The 15,509-nt window shown below is 55.8% G+C and overlaps 1 protein-coding gene across 3 annotated transcripts; it reads left to right on the forward strand.

Moving 5' to 3' along the window:
* Positions 1-1,766: 1,766 nt before the first annotated feature.
* Positions 1,767-15,223, forward strand: SLC5A11 (solute carrier family 5 member 11). 3 transcript variants are annotated; one of them, XM_079321247.1, is made up of 17 exons: positions 1,767-2,400; positions 3,186-3,362; positions 4,136-4,207; positions 4,725-4,829; positions 5,064-5,123; positions 5,939-6,043; positions 6,248-6,277; positions 7,956-8,061; positions 9,043-9,123; positions 9,550-9,755; positions 10,481-10,616; positions 10,944-11,051; positions 11,300-11,450; positions 11,601-11,769; positions 11,851-12,066; positions 13,028-13,184; positions 14,426-15,223. In XM_079321247.1, the coding sequence occupies exons 1-17, from the start codon at positions 2,230-2,232 to the stop codon at positions 14,638-14,640; spliced, it is 2,265 nt and encodes a 754-aa protein (XP_079177373.1). In that variant the 5' UTR covers positions 1,767-2,229; the 3' UTR covers positions 14,641-15,223. The 3 variants fall into 3 exon arrangements, with proteins under 3 accessions (XP_079177373.1, XP_079177374.1, XP_079177375.1); XM_079321248.1 differs by lacking the exon at positions 6,248-6,277; XM_079321249.1 differs by having other exon boundaries at positions 2,272-3,362.
* Positions 15,224-15,509: the final 286 nt, after the last annotated feature.

Below are 15,509 nucleotides of genomic sequence, written 5' to 3' on the forward strand. Positions count from 1 at the left end.
CCTCCCAGGGAAGGATTTATTCCCAATATCCCAGTGAACCCTGCCCCTGGCAGGTTAAAACTCATGGTTAGCAGGCACCTACAGTAAAATCCCTGTTGGTAACTTCAAGGCTGGGACATGGATTAGGCTTGTGAGGGCACAGTGCCCATTCTCCATCATGGGTCCCCTGCCCAGCAAGGGGCTTATCAGTGGTGTTGCTGGGGATCCTCAATTCTAGGGATTCATGGGCTGCCTCCTGTCAGTCACTGTGAGGTCCCTCTTCAGCATCACCCTCTGTGTGTTTTGGCCTTAATGGTTTGTCAGGGTTTTCAGACAGGTGATGCTGAAGACAAAGCTCCAGCCTGTTGCCAGAGAGGGACTCGGTTCTGGGATTAACCTCCAGCCTCAGCCGAGTGTTACAAATCCCAGCCCACGGATGGATCCTGCGCTCTGCGAGGCTCAGGCACAAACACGGGGACAGGACTGGCTGTCAGCTCCTCCCTGTGCCACGGGCTGTCAGCTCCAGAGGACATCAGCCCGGATTTTTTATTGTTCTGTGTCCCTTGTATCGCCGCACAGATTGCTTAAGAGAATGGCACTCCGTGGAGTTTGACCCGGGAGCCCTGATAGTGAAAATAATGCACTGCTCACCAGAGCCACGGGAGACCAAAAGAGTAACTTCGGTCAATTAGTTTAACTTTGACTATAAATATTCCTTCTCATTCCTTGTGACCCTGTTAACAGCTCCGCTGGCAAACCCCGATTCTCTGGCAATATTTAAGCTGCCTGTCAGTTGGCAGAGCCCTGCTGGTGCCCGGCGCGGGGAGCAGAATAAGACCCAGCTGAGCGCAGTAAGTTCCCTTTCAGCTTCTACCTCGAGTCGGGAGCTCCGCGGGGTTTGGGCTCTGCTGGGCTGCCCGGGGTCCCGGCGGTGGCTGGAGGAGGTGGATGGACCTGGGAATGCTTTAAAAACCCCCTCGAGGAGGAATTTAGAGCGCGGCGGTGCCGCCGGGGTACCGGGAGCCACGTGTGTGTGCGGCGTCCCCCGGCGCTGCTGATACAGGGCCGGCTCCAGCAGCTTCATTCCCATGCCACGGATGTTCCTTCCTCACAATCTCTGGCGAGGAAAGCGCCGCCGCCTGTGCCAGGCACCGGGGGACAGCGGGCTGTGAGCTGAATTCACAAAACGGGCAAAATTTCCACTGGGCGCAGGCGGGATCTGGGGAATCTGCGGCGTTGCGCTGTCCCGGAGCGGCACCTGCGGCGGTGCGGGAATGTCCCGGGCAGGGCAGGGCAGCAGCCACCGCCTTCCCTCCCTTTGCGGGGCACGGCAGGTGCTCAGAGCCCGCACAGCTTTGGGAGGGACAGACAGAGAGACACTGCGGTCCGCACAGCTTTGGGACAGACAGACAGACACTTTGCCGGTCCCTGTCCCACGCCGTGACCTCGGGTGATCCCTGAGGGTCCCTCCCAGCGCAAGAGATTCCCCGATTCTGTGATCCTGAGGTGGGAAGTGTCCCAGGATGGAAGGAAACAGCGGTGCCAGGGGAAGCTGGAGGTGTGGGAGTGGGGTCAGCAGCTTCCCCAGGCTGACATACCAAACCCTGTTTTTCCTTTCCCACTTAGAGGTTAAACGTGCCAATAAAAACTCGGCAGCAGCCAAGACACATTGGCCCTTTAAGAGGTGAGATAGCAGCGGTCTGGTCATCAGTGCCCTGCATCCCTGCCAGGAGGGAGCTCACGAGGGATCCAGAGGGATCCAGGGGGGTTCTAAAGCGTGGAAAATCTCTGCTGAGATGCTGAGTGTCCCCAGTCCCAGCCTGGTGCTTCCTGCTTCAACCACACCATGGCTCTCTACCGACCCTGAGTTGTGCTGGAGGCTGCAGAGTCAGGGTGCAGCTCCCAGCTGTGGGAAGCAGGTGCTGGGATGGTTCCTGCCACTGGGAACTCCTTATTTATTGGGAGATGGATGAGCCCAGCAGTGCTGCAGGACACAGGGCAGGCCTTGCCCTCCTCAGCACTCCAGCTCCTCCAGTCTCCTGGCTCACCCCCTGGGCAGCAGGAGCGTGGCTGGTCACACTCTGGGTGAGCTGAGGGCAGGGTCAGCTGCAGCTCCACACCTGGACAAAGGTGTTGTGAAATCCTTGGGACTGGGGCTGCCCCAGCCCAGGAGCTCAGGGGAAGAACTCGTCGGACCGCTTGTCATCCGTGCCGTGTGTCCCAGCACCCTCGCCACTCCTTCTGCACCTTATGGCAGGGCCAGCCTATAAGTGTCCCCTTACAAGTGCAGGAGAGGCCAAAGGAGCCAGCCAGACGTGCAGGACAGGGACAGCAGCCACCTGGCACAGGTGTGTGGTGCCAGCAGGGCTGTGCCAGGCTGTGACTGCTCCTCTCGGGGGAACCTCTCCTCGGCTCTGCAGGGTAAGAGGAACCATCCCAAACCTGCTCTGTGTGGCCCTGAGGGTTCCTTGGGCCAGGCACTGCCTGAGGTGGCCTTGGCTGCCCCTCACCTCCTGTTCTGCTCTCAAAGTGGGGCTGAGATGAGGGAAGAAGGAATTGGGAAGGCACTGCATTAATTCAAACCCAACCAAACTCCCTGCCTGGACTTTATCCTGCCCCTTCTGCCAAGGGGCAGCACCAGGGGATGCTCCAGGGAGCCCTTTCAGGGATCCTGCAGCTATGCCACACCTCACCATCAGGAGAAGAAAATGGGTTTTTATAGTCCTTGGTGACACTGTGCCAGTCTCTTCTCCTGATAAGGAGCAGGGACAGTTACCTGGCTAGGAGGAGACCCAGGTGCTCTGCACAGGAGGTAAAGGAGGAAAGTGCCAGCACTGCTGGGGCTGTTCATGGGCCACCACATTCTGCTGGACTGTGAGGGACACGTTTCTGGCAGCAGCCCCTCACTTGGGCTGGTCCTGCCATGCTGTCACCCTGGGACCCCCAGGCTGTAACCCCCAGCTCTGCTCATTCCCTCTGCCTGTTCCAGCTGTTTCCACCTTCTTTCCAATGCCCCATTTCTCACCAGTTAGAAAATCCCACCTTCCCACCTGGCCTGCCTGCTGGCAGCACCTCCACATCACAGGACAGAGACAGGAGCCTTCCCCAGAGCTCTGGCACAGCAGCACCTCAGGAGCCTGGAATCCTCCAAGAGCAGTCCCCACCTGGCTGGGGCTGTCCCTGGCCATTCCCCCATCCTTTCACAGGTATATGCATCAGCACACAGCAGTGCTCAGCCTGCCCAGGAAGCCATGGACCCCACCAGCCTCCCCCCAGCCTCTGTGACCCCCTCGTGGGATGTGTTCCCCCAGCAGGGGCTGGAGCCCGTGGACATCGCTGTGCTCGTGCTTTATTTCCTCTTCGTCCTCGCCGTGGGGCTCTGGGTGAGCAGACTCTGCTTAAAATCTTCTTATCTGCTGGAAAATGGGGCTGGAATCGAGCTGCTTTTAACTGGACACAACAAGTGCAGGGGGGAGTTTACAGATCCTTCTCCTCTCCTCAGCCTGGGAAGTGTCCTCAGTGTCCCTGGGGAGGGCTGGCCAGGCCTGTGCTAGCCAAGCTTTTGAGAACCCTGCTGAGGAAGAGGCTGAGTACAGAGTATTGCTAACAATGATGTTTTGTTCATCCAGGAAGGAATTGCTCTCCTATAAATCACCTGTGCTTGTCCACAGGGGTCCTGACAGCAGATTCCTTACATTTTTAACATTGTCTATGTATAATTAAGACAGAAGGACATCCTTTGGCATGGCTTTTGTGACAGCAGAAGCCCAGCCTGGCTGTCAGGAGGCAGAGGGGAGCAGCTGCTCCCTTTGGATGGGATGCACAACTCCCAGGGCGCTGCTGGATCATCTCTGGGGAAGGGGAGCCCATGAGCAATGCCCAGAATTCCTCCTGAACACTCCTAAAGCCCAGAGTTTCAGCAGTTCTTGTCCAAAACTGTTTCCCTTCCTCTGTTTCCTGGAGAGTTTGCTGTTACACAGAACATTCCAGCAGGAATTCCACCATGGAGAGCTCTGCGTGTGGCTCAGGGCGCATCCCTCAGGCCCCAGGATTTCCAAAGGGCAAATGTCCCTCAGGGAGCCCCTGGTGGCAGCCCAGGGTCGCTGCTGGCTGTCTCTGGGTGTCCCCTGAGCCCGGCCCCTCTCTGTGCCCGCAGTCCATGTGGAAGACGCAGCGCAGCACCGTCAAAGGCTATTTCCTCGCCGGGGGACAGATGGTCTGGTGGCCTGTGAGTAGCCCTGTCCTCCCCTGCCCATGCTGGCAAACGCTTCTCCAAACAGGATGAACAAACAAAAGCTACTCCTGTGCTCTGCCAGTTTCATATTGGCTTTTTTTTTTTTTTTTTTCCCCTGGATTTGAGACTGCAAGGTGAGGACCAGCCCAATGCCTCACAAAACCTGATTCTGGAGATTTCCAGAATCCCCTGGGGATCCCCAGCATGGACACAGCTTTGTGCTGAGCCTGGGCTGGGCTGGTCCCTCAGTAGGTGCTGATGCCAGAACCTGCTCCCCCACCTTCTCTGCTTATTCACAAGAGATTTGGTGCTTTGGAAGTAGGATGGTCTCAAACAAATTGTCAGTGAATGGTGAAAGAAGCTGGGCAGAGGTGCCCGTGTCACTGAACCTGTAGGGAAAAGAAGATGACAGAGGTTGACAAGGATTTCATATCCTCTGCAGCCAGGAATGGGGAACAGCTGAGAGCGATGCCCTGTGCCAGCGCCAGACCTGATTTCTCCCTTTCCCCAGGTGGGCGCATCCCTGTTTGCCAGCAACGTGGGCAGCGGGCACTTCATCGGCCTGGCAGGCTCGGGAGCTGCCTCGGGAATTGCTGCTACAGCCTACGAGTGGAATGTGAGTGCGGCATTCCCAGCTGGAGCCCTGCCCTGCCCTGCCCTGCGGGGACACCAGCGCAGCCCCGGCAGCTCCCGAGCTCTGCATCCCGCTGCTGGAACTGCTGCTGGCACCCCGCATCCCCAGTCCCATTGCCAACCCCATCCCCATCTTCCCATCCCAAATCCTTCATCCCCATCCCCAATCCCCATCAATCATCCCATCCCCTGGTGTGACCCTCCATTCCCTTCACAGGGCATGTTCTGTGTCCTGGTGCTGGCCTGGCTCTTCCTGCCCATCTACATCGCCTCGGGGGTAGGTGTGGGCTGTGTGTCCGTGGGATTCCCCCCCTCCCGCTGCTCCTGCAGAGCCTGCTGCTGCTCCAGAGCTGCTGGCAGGCTCTGACCTGGGGGCTCAGAGTGCTCCCACCCCTCTGCAGGGAGCAGAGTCCCTCCATGTCCTGGGCAGGGGATGGAGATTCCCCAGCTGGGCTCTATGGAGAGCCCTGAGCCAGCTGTGCCAGCTGTGCCAGCTGTGCCAGCTGTGCCAGCAGGGCAGTGATGCCTGGAGAGGCTGACCTGGATCAGAGCTGAAGGAATAAAGTGGGGATTTATTAAAATCCCTTCAAAGGATTCACCTTGGGCAGCACAAGAGCTGGTCAGGGCTACACCCAAGGTGGATGTTGGGTTAGGAGTTCTCATACTTTTATAAGTTTTGGTCCATTTCCATCTTGGGGTTAATTGTCCAATTCCAGCTCCAGGCTCTGCAGTTTCATTCTCCCAGATTCTCTCCTCAATTCACTGCTGTTTGCACTTTTTGGGGCTGAGGCTGTAAAGATGTCCTTGGTTCTGGGGCTGAAAAAGGGTTGTTTTGTGTGACTGAGGTGTGAGAACTTGCTGACACTTTATATGAAGTTCAGAGCCACACACTAATGCAGTGCAGAATCTGGGAATATGTGAAATCTGAAACTTAAGGAATGAGTAGCAGAGTCAAATGCCAGCCCAGGGCAGCCCCCAGGGCCCTCCTGCTCCTGTTCCACTGCAAACAGCCCTCAGCTCCATGGGGAGCCCTGGCAGCTCTGGGAATGACCCTGGGACTGTCCCCTCTTCCCTCACTGTGTCTCTCCACAGGTTACAACCATGCCTGAGTATTTGCAGAGACGTTTCGGAGGCAAAAGAATTCAGATATTCCTGGCCATTCTCTACTTGTTCATCTACATCTTCACCAAAATATCTGTAAGTAGGGGAAAAAAAAAAAGGGAAATGGATTGCATTTAATTCACTTCGGAAATGTGTGCTGAGCAGTGAGGCTGGGAAATGCAATGAGTGACTGTTCCTGGATGAGCACAGAAGGGTTTGTGATCAGAACACCCAAGGAAGAGAGACGGGGTTTTTTTGAGAACCTACACAAAAAGGAGTAGCTTCCTTTTTTTTGCTCAGTTAGCACCAGAATGCTGGTTAGAGCAGGAGGTAAAGCTCATGTCAGTGTCCTGAGCAATAGCTCATGGAAAGCTGGGGCTCTGAGGCTGGATGTGGTGGTTGTTAGGTTTTGCACCCCTGGCAGCTCCTCAGTTTCTCCCCCTTACACATTTATTGCTGTGCAGACACCAGGTGCTGTTATGGCAGGATGGAGCAGCTGGGTTCTTATAACAGGGTTAGAAGGAAAATCTTCATTCCTTTATTGCACCTGTTTGAATAAATAACTGAATCAAGCCTTGCACAAGAGCTCAGTGGCTGTTCATTAACTGCCAGCCCGGGCATGGACCGTGAAAACAGACAGACAGACAGATCCCTGCTGGATGTTCCTGCACACACAGGGAACATCCAGCAGAACATCCAGGGTGGGACACCGTGTCTGACCCTGCCTCTGAACCTCCCAAAGCTTTTCATAAGAGCTTGGAGTGCCAGGACACAGGGGATGGATTCCCTCAGGGCAGGGATGGGATATTGGGCAGGAATTGTTCTGTGAGGGATGTGAGGCACAGGGTGCCAGAGCAGCTGTGTCTGCCTCTGGATCCCTGGAAGTGCCCAAGGCCAGGCTGGATGGGCTGGGAGCAGCCTGGGACAGTGGGAGGTGGCCGGGGTGGCAGTACACTGCAGGGTTGTAGCAATGGATGCAAGTCCCAGGGTTCAGATGGCAGTGGTGGGGAAGGCTCAGCTTCTCCTCGAGGTTAAAGTGCCCATTGGAGGGGATCTCTGGCACTGCAGCTCCTGTGCTCAGGGTGCTTTTACACCTGAATGCTTTTACAGCTGTCTGTCCTCCCTTTGCCTGTCCTGGAGCTCTCTGAACCCGCTGCATTTTCACGTAGCTGCAGAGCTGGTTGGGCAGGGCTGGGCCCAGCCCTGGGGACACTTTTCCTGCTGATCACCCTGTCCCCATGCAGCAGGGACAATTCCCAGGGGGATCAGAGGCTGTGGCAGCCCAGGAGTTGGGTATGAGTGGTTTTGCAGGGCAGATTCCCCAGTCTCTGCCCAGCCCAGCACAGCTCCTTCACCCTGGGGCTTGGGAAAGAGAGAAACTCAGCCCACCCCAGTGCCCCCCGTCTTGTGACAGCCCTGTCACCCCCCACTGTCACTACTGTGACCAGAGTAATGATAAACTGCCTGAAGGATGGTGCTGGTCAAGCTGGGGCTGCAAGGAGATGAGCTGTGGGGGGAGATGCTGTAGGGGATTGGGGGGCTGTGTCCAAACCAGGCTGGCCCCAGTAAAGGGGTGCACACTGGGAGGGGCTGGGACTGTGCTATGACTGCAGGGTCACTGTGCTGTGACTGTGCTGAGACTGTGCTGCTCTGCAGGGTGTCACTGTGTGTCACTGTGTGTCCTGCAGGCTGTCACTGTGTGTCACTGTGCTGTCACCATGCTGTCACCATGCTGTCACTGTGTGTCACTGTGTGTCCTGCTGGGTGTCACTGTGGTCCTGCAGGCTGTCATTGTGTGTCACTGTGCTGTCACTGTGTGTCCTGCAGGCTGTCACTGTGCTGTCACTGTGCTGTCACTGTGTGTCCTGCAGGGTGTCACTGTGCTGTCACTGTGCTGTCACTGTGCTGTCACTGTGTGTCACTGTGTGTCACTGTGTGTCCTGTAGGGTGTCACTGTGTGTCCTGCAGGGTGTCACTGTGTGTCACCGTGTGTCACTGTGTCCTGCAGGTGGACATGTACGCTGGGGCTCTGTTCATCCAGCAGGCTCTGCACTGGGACCTGTACATCGCCGTGGCCGGGCTGCTGGCCATCACTGCCGTGTACACCGTGGCTGGTGCGTGCTGGGACACCCCTATCACTGCCCCTGTCACTGCCCCTGTCACTGCCCCTGTCACTGCCACTGACCCACACTGCCCCTACCCCTGACCTGCTCCTGACCTGCCCAAACCCTGCCCCTGTCACTGACCCTGCCCCTGCCCCACCCCTGACCTGACATTCAAGTGTCCCAGGCCAGGCTGGACACTGGGGCTTGGAGCACCCTGGGACAGTGGGAGGTGTCCCTGCCCATGGCAGGGTGGCACTGGATGGGCTTTAAGGTCTCTTCCAGCCCAAGCCATTCCAGCACTCCATGACTCACACCCTGCACTGTCCTGCCTCCCCAGCAGCCTGGTTTTGGCACGAGTAGGGATGTTGGGTGGAAAAGCAATTGAAAACTCACCTTTTTAGAAAAAATTGCCAGATGAGAGTAAGTGAACCCTCCTCAGAGGCCACCCCAGGTTGGTGCAGGCCAGGTCTGCCTTAGGGAGAAGCTCTGGCAAGGCATTTTCAGGGTCCATTTTGCCTGTTTTCCTGGGGCTCTCCGGAGGTGTGAGGGATTTGCACCACAATGAGCCGTGTAATGCGGAAAGACTCCAGGCTTGGACGCCTTCAGGGCTTAGGAGTGGCCAAATGGAAAACAGCCACACAGAAATCCCAAACAAATAAAGGTTATTCCTTTCCCATTGCTCACCCCCAGTGATGTAAAATCCCAACCTCCTTTTTTTTTTTTTTTTTCTCCTCCTTTTTCAGCTTGGGTTTTGTTTTAGAGCTTTTCCATGTATTTCCCGTAGAACTGCTGCTTTTGGCTTATGGTGACTCATGATGACTCAAATCCTGAGAAATTCCAAAGTGTCATTGGCCAAAGCTGCCCCCAGCATGGACAGAACTCCCTGGCCAGGCTCAGGGCTCAGCTTGTGCTGCTGGGCAAGAACAAAGTGTGAAGTGCTCAGACAGAACAAACCCAGTTCATCCCAGTTTGTGCTCTCTGCTCTCCCAGGTGGCCTGGCAGCTGTGATCTACACTGATGCCCTGCAGACTCTCATCATGCTCATCGGGGCCCTGTCCCTCATGGTCTTCAGTGAGTGTTCTCCTGGGGGTTGGTCACTTAAACTGTGACAGAAGCACCATCAAGTTAAATTAGGGAGAAATCCTTCCCTGGGAGGTGGCACAGGGTGCCCAGAGAAGTTGTGGCTGCCCTGGATCCCTGGAAGTGTCCCAGGCCGGGTTGGAGCAGCCTGGGACAGTGAAGGTGTCCCTGCCATGGCAGGGGTGGCACTGGATGGGCTCTAAGGTCCCTTCCAACCCAAACCCTGCCAGGATTCTGTGATTCCACAGCAGAGGCAGCTCCTGCTGCAGCCAGCAGTACCTGCTCCTCCCATTCAGTGTGAGAATCAAGAGCTGATTTTGAAGAAATACTTGTGGAGCATCACCCACAATGACCCAGAGACTGGAGTCAGTCCTGACCTGGGGGGATGCAGTAACAGCTTCTCATGCCCCATTTCAGGTTTTATTGAAGTTGGTGGCCTTGAAGGTTTACAGGCAAAATACTTTGATGCCATTCCCAGCATCCGCAAGGAGAACAGCAGCTGTGGCCTGCCCAGGGAAGATGCTTTCCACATTTTCCGAGACCCTGTGAACTCTGACCTGCCCTGGCCAGGAGTCCTGGTGGGAATGACCATCCCATCCCTGTGGTACTGGTGCACAGATCAGGTGGGTCTTGTTCTTGTGCTTAGGTGAATTCAGTTACCAGCCTGGGGCTTGTGACCTCACCTGGACTGGTCTTCTGAGGGGAATCATCAGTAAAATCTTATTTTACCATCAGTAATGTCAGATGGTTGAGTCCTAAAGAAGGAAAACATGATATGTACATAATAATCATCTGCATGGAAAAAGGGGTAAGAATGTGTTTGTGTGTTAATCCCAGTCTACAAAGAAGTCTTTTGTTTGTTTGCTTGCTTTTTAACTTAATCCTTCCACTCCTCCTGAACCACCTGTGAATTCCTTCTTTTACCTTTCCCAGGTCTGGCTCCCATCCCTCCTTGTGACCCCATCAGAGCCAGGGACCCAAGCCTTAAACACCTCCTGCTGTTCCAGCTGTGCTTCCTTGCTCTCTTGTTTAACTCTGCCCTTTTCAGGCTCTCTCCTGCTCCTTGGCCAGGCTCCTCCACAGGCTCAGGGAAGTCCCCAGTGCAGGAAGAAAGGAAAATCCTGGGCAGGGGTAGGTGAGGGTCAGGCACAGTGTCCTCCCAGGCTCAAAGCAGTGCCTGTGCTTCTGAGAGGAGCCAGGATCCAAAGCACCAGCACCAGAGGCACAGCCAAGCTCTGTGATCACCCTCTGAGACTTGCAGAGTTCACTGGAGATCAAAGTCGGGGTCGCTCCATCCCAGCCAGCTCCTGCTGCTGGCAGCCAACCAAACCCATTCCTTCATTCCTAGGTCATTGTTCAGAGGTCCCTCGCTGCCAAAAACCTCTCCCACGCCAAAGGAGGCTCCTTGATGACCTCCTACTTGAAGATTTTGCCCCTCTTTATGATGGTAATGCCAGGCATGATCAGCCGGGTTCTCTTCCCAGGTAAGTGCTGAGGGAGAGATCTCTCCTCTCCCTCTGCCTGTGCCAACTCCACCGAGCTGGAGAAGCCTTTCCTGAATAAGTTGAGAGGTTCCAAAGCATCAAATACCCAACACATGAAGAAATTTTGTTCTAGTTAGGAGCTGGAGGATGCAGATCCTCCCAGAGCAGCCCCAGACACCCCTGTGCTGAAACAGCCCTGTGTCATTGCTGGAATCCTCCCAAGCTCTCAGAATTTCCCTTAGAAAGCAATTTCCACCATTCAGCAGAGGAGACACTGGTGTCCTGTGGCTGGGAATGCTGCCTCTCACTCCCCACTGCTTGTTTCAGATCTGGTGGCTTGTGCAGAGCCGGAAATCTGCAAAAAGATCTGTGGCAACCCCTCTGGCTGCTCTGATATCGCTTATCCCAAGCTGGTGCTGGAGCTCCTGCCTGTAGGTAAGAGCCTGGTGAGGGTTCTGGCCCTGGTGGGGTTGGACATGGCAGCCACAGGCTGGGAGGGAAGTTCAGAGAGGAAAATAACCTGGAACTGTCATTTAGTGGGGTTTGTGTGGGACAAACATGATCACTGCCATTTTAAACTGGAGCTAAAACCAGTTTTAAGTCTGTTCCAGCCCACAGGAGACCTTGGGGCCTTCCTGCTACTGAGGGATCCTCAGGGTGGCTCTGCCTGTCCTTGTTGCCAGGGCTCAGGGGCCTGATGATGTCAGTGATGATCGCAGCCCTCATGTCCTCCCTGACCTCCATCTTCAACAGCTCCAGCACCATCTTCACCATGGACCTCTGGAAACACCTCCGTCCTCGCTGCTCCGAGTGGGAGCTGATGATCGTGGGCAGGTGGGGAGAAGGGGATGGGCTGGCTTGAGCCAGACACACATCTGGGCACAGCTGTGAGCTGGGCAGGGCTGCAGAGGAGGCTTTGGGGCTGTGGGGCAGAGTCCCACCAAGAGCAGCAGAGCTCACAGCAGGGCCCCTGTGTCTCTGCAGGGTGTTTGTGCTGCTGCTCACCGTGGTGTCCATCCTGTGGATCCCCCTGGTGCAGGCTGGCCAGGGCGGGCAGCTCTTCATCTACATCCAGTCCATCAGCTCCTACCTGCAGCCGCCCGTGGCCATGGTGTTCATCCTGGGCTGCTTCTGGAGGAGAGCCAACGAGAAGGTGCTGACCCTGCTGAGCCCAGAGCAGCCCTGCACGGCCTGAGAGCAGCTCCAGCACACAATTCCTTCCCTTCCTTGGCAGGGAGCCTTCTGGGGGCTGCTGCTGGGGCTGCTGCTGGGCGCGGTGCGGCTGGTGCTGGATTTCATCTACCCCGAGCCGCAGTGCGGCGAGCCCGACGCCCGGCCCGCTGTGCTCAAGTACATGCACTACCTCTACTTCTCCATGGTGCTGGGGGCCGTCACCACCCTCACCGTGCTCGTGGTCAGCGTGGCCACCGAGCCCCCGGCCCCCCAAATGGTGCGTGAGCCCCCCTCCCTCTGTCCTAACGAGTGCCAGGATCCCCACGCTGCATCCCCGGGCAGAAATGCTGCAGATGCAAGGCTCTGCTTGTTCTTCATTTATGCTCACACCTGCAGCAGTGACTTCCCCCTGTGCTGCTGGTTTGGGGCCCATTAATCCCACTCTGGAGATTGGTCAGCAGTAGATTCTACCAAGAGTTATTGTTACATTCAAGTTTGTGCGTTTCATCCATCCTTTTCTCCTCTATTTTCCAAGAAATTCCAGCTTAAATTGCTCTCTTACTAAATTAGTGAGGGAACATTTTTCCTCACAGAAAAGAGAAATCCAGTGCAGAAAGCACCTCTCTGAATAAGCTTGTGCCAGTTTGACTATTTTCAGTGCATGTCCTGGTGCTGAGGCTGCAGGAAGGCACTGAGAGCAGAAAGGAGGGGCTGGGGGGTTCAAAGCTCTCCAGCTGCTTTGGGACAGGACTAACCCTGAACTCAGAGATCCCCAGCACGGGAGATGCCTGGAGGTGTGTGATCAGTCCAGAGCTCACCTGCCCTCTCTGGAACAGCTTTTCCTCATCTCCAACCTGAATTTTCCAGTTTTATGTGGTGCTCATCCCTCTCTATCCACACTGCCATTGAGAACATCCCTCTATAATGATATTTTAGATATTTGAAGGAAACACCCCTGTTCCCCTCCTGCTGTCTCTTCTCTCAGCACCCCCACATCCATCCAGCCCTCCCTGGCCACAATTTCTGTTCTTTTTGCTCCCTCCTGACCTGCTGCCAGTCTGTGCCCACACTGACTGTCCCCTCAGTCCAGACCTTACAGACCCACCGTGCTGGGGTTCCTGAGCACAGAACCCACAGAGCAGAGCCCTTGGCTGCTGCCCCGGGCCAGCAGGGTGGATTTTGGCCGAGGCAGCCCCAGGACAGCAGTTTCCTCAGCAGTTCTCTCTCCCTGCCCTCAGATCAGCCGGCTCACCTGGTTCACCCGTGGGGACCCTGTGCCCAAGCAGGAGCTGGCAGTAAGCCCCAGCCCCAGCCCTGAGCCTGCTGCCAAGGACACAGCCACGCTGCAGCTCGAGCTGAGCCCTGCTGCTGAGACCCCTGCTGATGGGGCCAAAGGTCAGTGGAGACCCCCACCCCACAGCCCCTGGAGCTCCTGCAAGACAAGCAATGTTAAAACTCCTGCCTCTGGAGTTCTGGGGCTTTGGTGTGTGCTGAAAGAACTGTGGGATCAAAGAATGGAGAATATGCTGAGCTGGGAGGGACAGGGATCATCCAGCCCAGCACCTGGCTCTGCACAGACACTCCAAAATCCCACCCTGGGCATCCCAGGAGCTCTGGCAGCCTCAGGGCTGTGCCCAGCACCCTCTGGAGGAAGAACCTTTCCAAAATCCAACCTAACCCTGCCCTGGGCCAGCTCCAGCTGTGCCCTGGGTCCTGTCCCTGTCCCATGGAGCAGAGACTGGAGCTGCAGAGCACAGTGAGGTCTCACCTGCATCTCCTCTTGTCCAGGAGGAAAAAGGCTTTACCTGATATTTTACCTAAGCAGGAGTTCAGCTTCTTTTCCAACTCTCAATGGCACTACAAAAGCTTGAATGGAGGAGCTGGATGGGATACAGAACCATGGGCACCATCCTGTGGCCACTGGCCATGGCACCTGCTGGCAGAAGTGGCTGGAAAAGGGGAAGGTGGATGGAAACACAGTCATGTTGATGAAATTCCCTTTCTGTTTTTCAGCAGCTTTCTGATCAGCTCTAGCAGCAGGGAGAAGCCCGAGCCCTGGGCTGAGTTCTTGGCAGATCAGTGGAGGAGGATGAGCACTGTTTACAGCCTGTGCTTGGTATCAGGCACAGCCTTGTGCAGAGCTCCCTGTGCTGATTCCATCCCGTCCTTGCCAGGCTCAGGGCTCTGTTTATGTAACATTGCAGCTCTTGCTGCGTGTTCCTTTGATCTGTAACAAGCTGGTGGGAGTTAATGAGTGGAGTTAATGAGTTACAGTGCAGCTCTCCTGCTGCTGGGAAGTCTCACACTTGTTGGACATGAGCATTAAATGATGTGTGTCCCACAGTTCAGTTTGGGGGTGTGACAGGGCTGGACTAGAGCAGGGGAGGCTGAGGGGCACCCAGCAGCTACAGCTCTGTTTTTAGGTTTGGTTTATTGTGGGTTTTGGGTTTAGTTTATGGTTACTGTGGTTTGAAATGAAGAGCTCAGAGCTCCAGGGAGGATGGAGCTGGTCCTACAGTGACCAAAAGGAGTGCAATGTTCATGCAGAGCCCTTTGGTGTTTGTGCACCAAACCCTGCACAGAGCACTCCTGGCAGTGCCTGGCTCACCCCTCTGCTCTCCCTGCTCTCATTCCAGGTGCAGCTGAGGCCAAGGGGAGCTCCAAGCTGCTGAGCACCTTGCTGTGGCTCTGTGGGATGGAGAGCAGGCAGGAGGCTGCTGAGACCGTGCCCAAACCTGAGCCCTTGCCCATGGCCTCCCTGGAGGAGAAACCTCTGGTGAAACACATCCTGAACATCAACCTGCTCCTGTGTGTGTGTGCTGGGGTCTTCCTCTGGGCTTACTTTGCATAGCCAGGGGGCTGCCAGCCCACACAGCATCAACTAATCCTAATTGGTGTAAATATTAATGATTAGCAGAGGGTTAATGTAATTCTTAACGCTTTCTAAATTTTATTTCTTTATTTAAGACATTTTAAAGACATAATATTTTCCTTGTTTCTAATGGGGGCCTGGCTGTGCCCAGGGCTGAGCACTTGGCACTGTCAGACCCCACCTGGCACCAACCAGCTGAGGAAGGTTGGTTTGGTTATTTTAAATATTTAATTTTGCTCTTTGGCCTTAGAGCACTGCCCGGAATTCAGGAAGCCTGGATTCTCTTCCTATTTATGCCTCTGTAACCAGCTTGGGTCCCCTTTGGTTCAGCTCCTCTGGCCCTGAGGGACAGGAGTGACACCTCAGTGCCTGGAGCAGAGCCCAGGGCTGTGTCTGGGCTCTGCTGTGCCCCTTCAGCTCCTTCCCCTGTGCAGTGAGTGCTGATGGGCCTGCCTGGGAGCTCTGGCTGAGTTACCATCACTGACACTCCAATGGCAACACCAACACCAGCAGCCAGCGTGGAAACTGCCCCAAAACTGCAGCTGGGGGCACCTGAAGGACCTAAACCCACCAGGAGTGCCAGGGCAGAGTGCCCAGGGCAGCTCCTCGTGGCCTGGGCACCCACAGCTGTTCTGGGAGCAGAGCCCTGGGCTGGAGATCACCACTGGCCCTGGGCCTTGTGCAGCTGCAGAGAAACATTAAAGAGTGAGAGCTGGTGCCTGCCTGCCTGCCTGCCTGGAGTCTGTGGGGATGGGGGGGCTGCCAACACCTCTAGGCCCATGTTCAGGAGGTTCCTCCTGGAGCCTCTCACCTGCCTTCACTCCCTGCAGAGCCTGATCCCCCTCCCC

This window comes from Erithacus rubecula (assembly GCF_903797595.1).
Source record: "Erithacus rubecula genome assembly, chromosome: 17".
NCBI lineage: Eukaryota > Metazoa > Chordata > Aves > Passeriformes > Muscicapidae > Erithacus > Erithacus rubecula.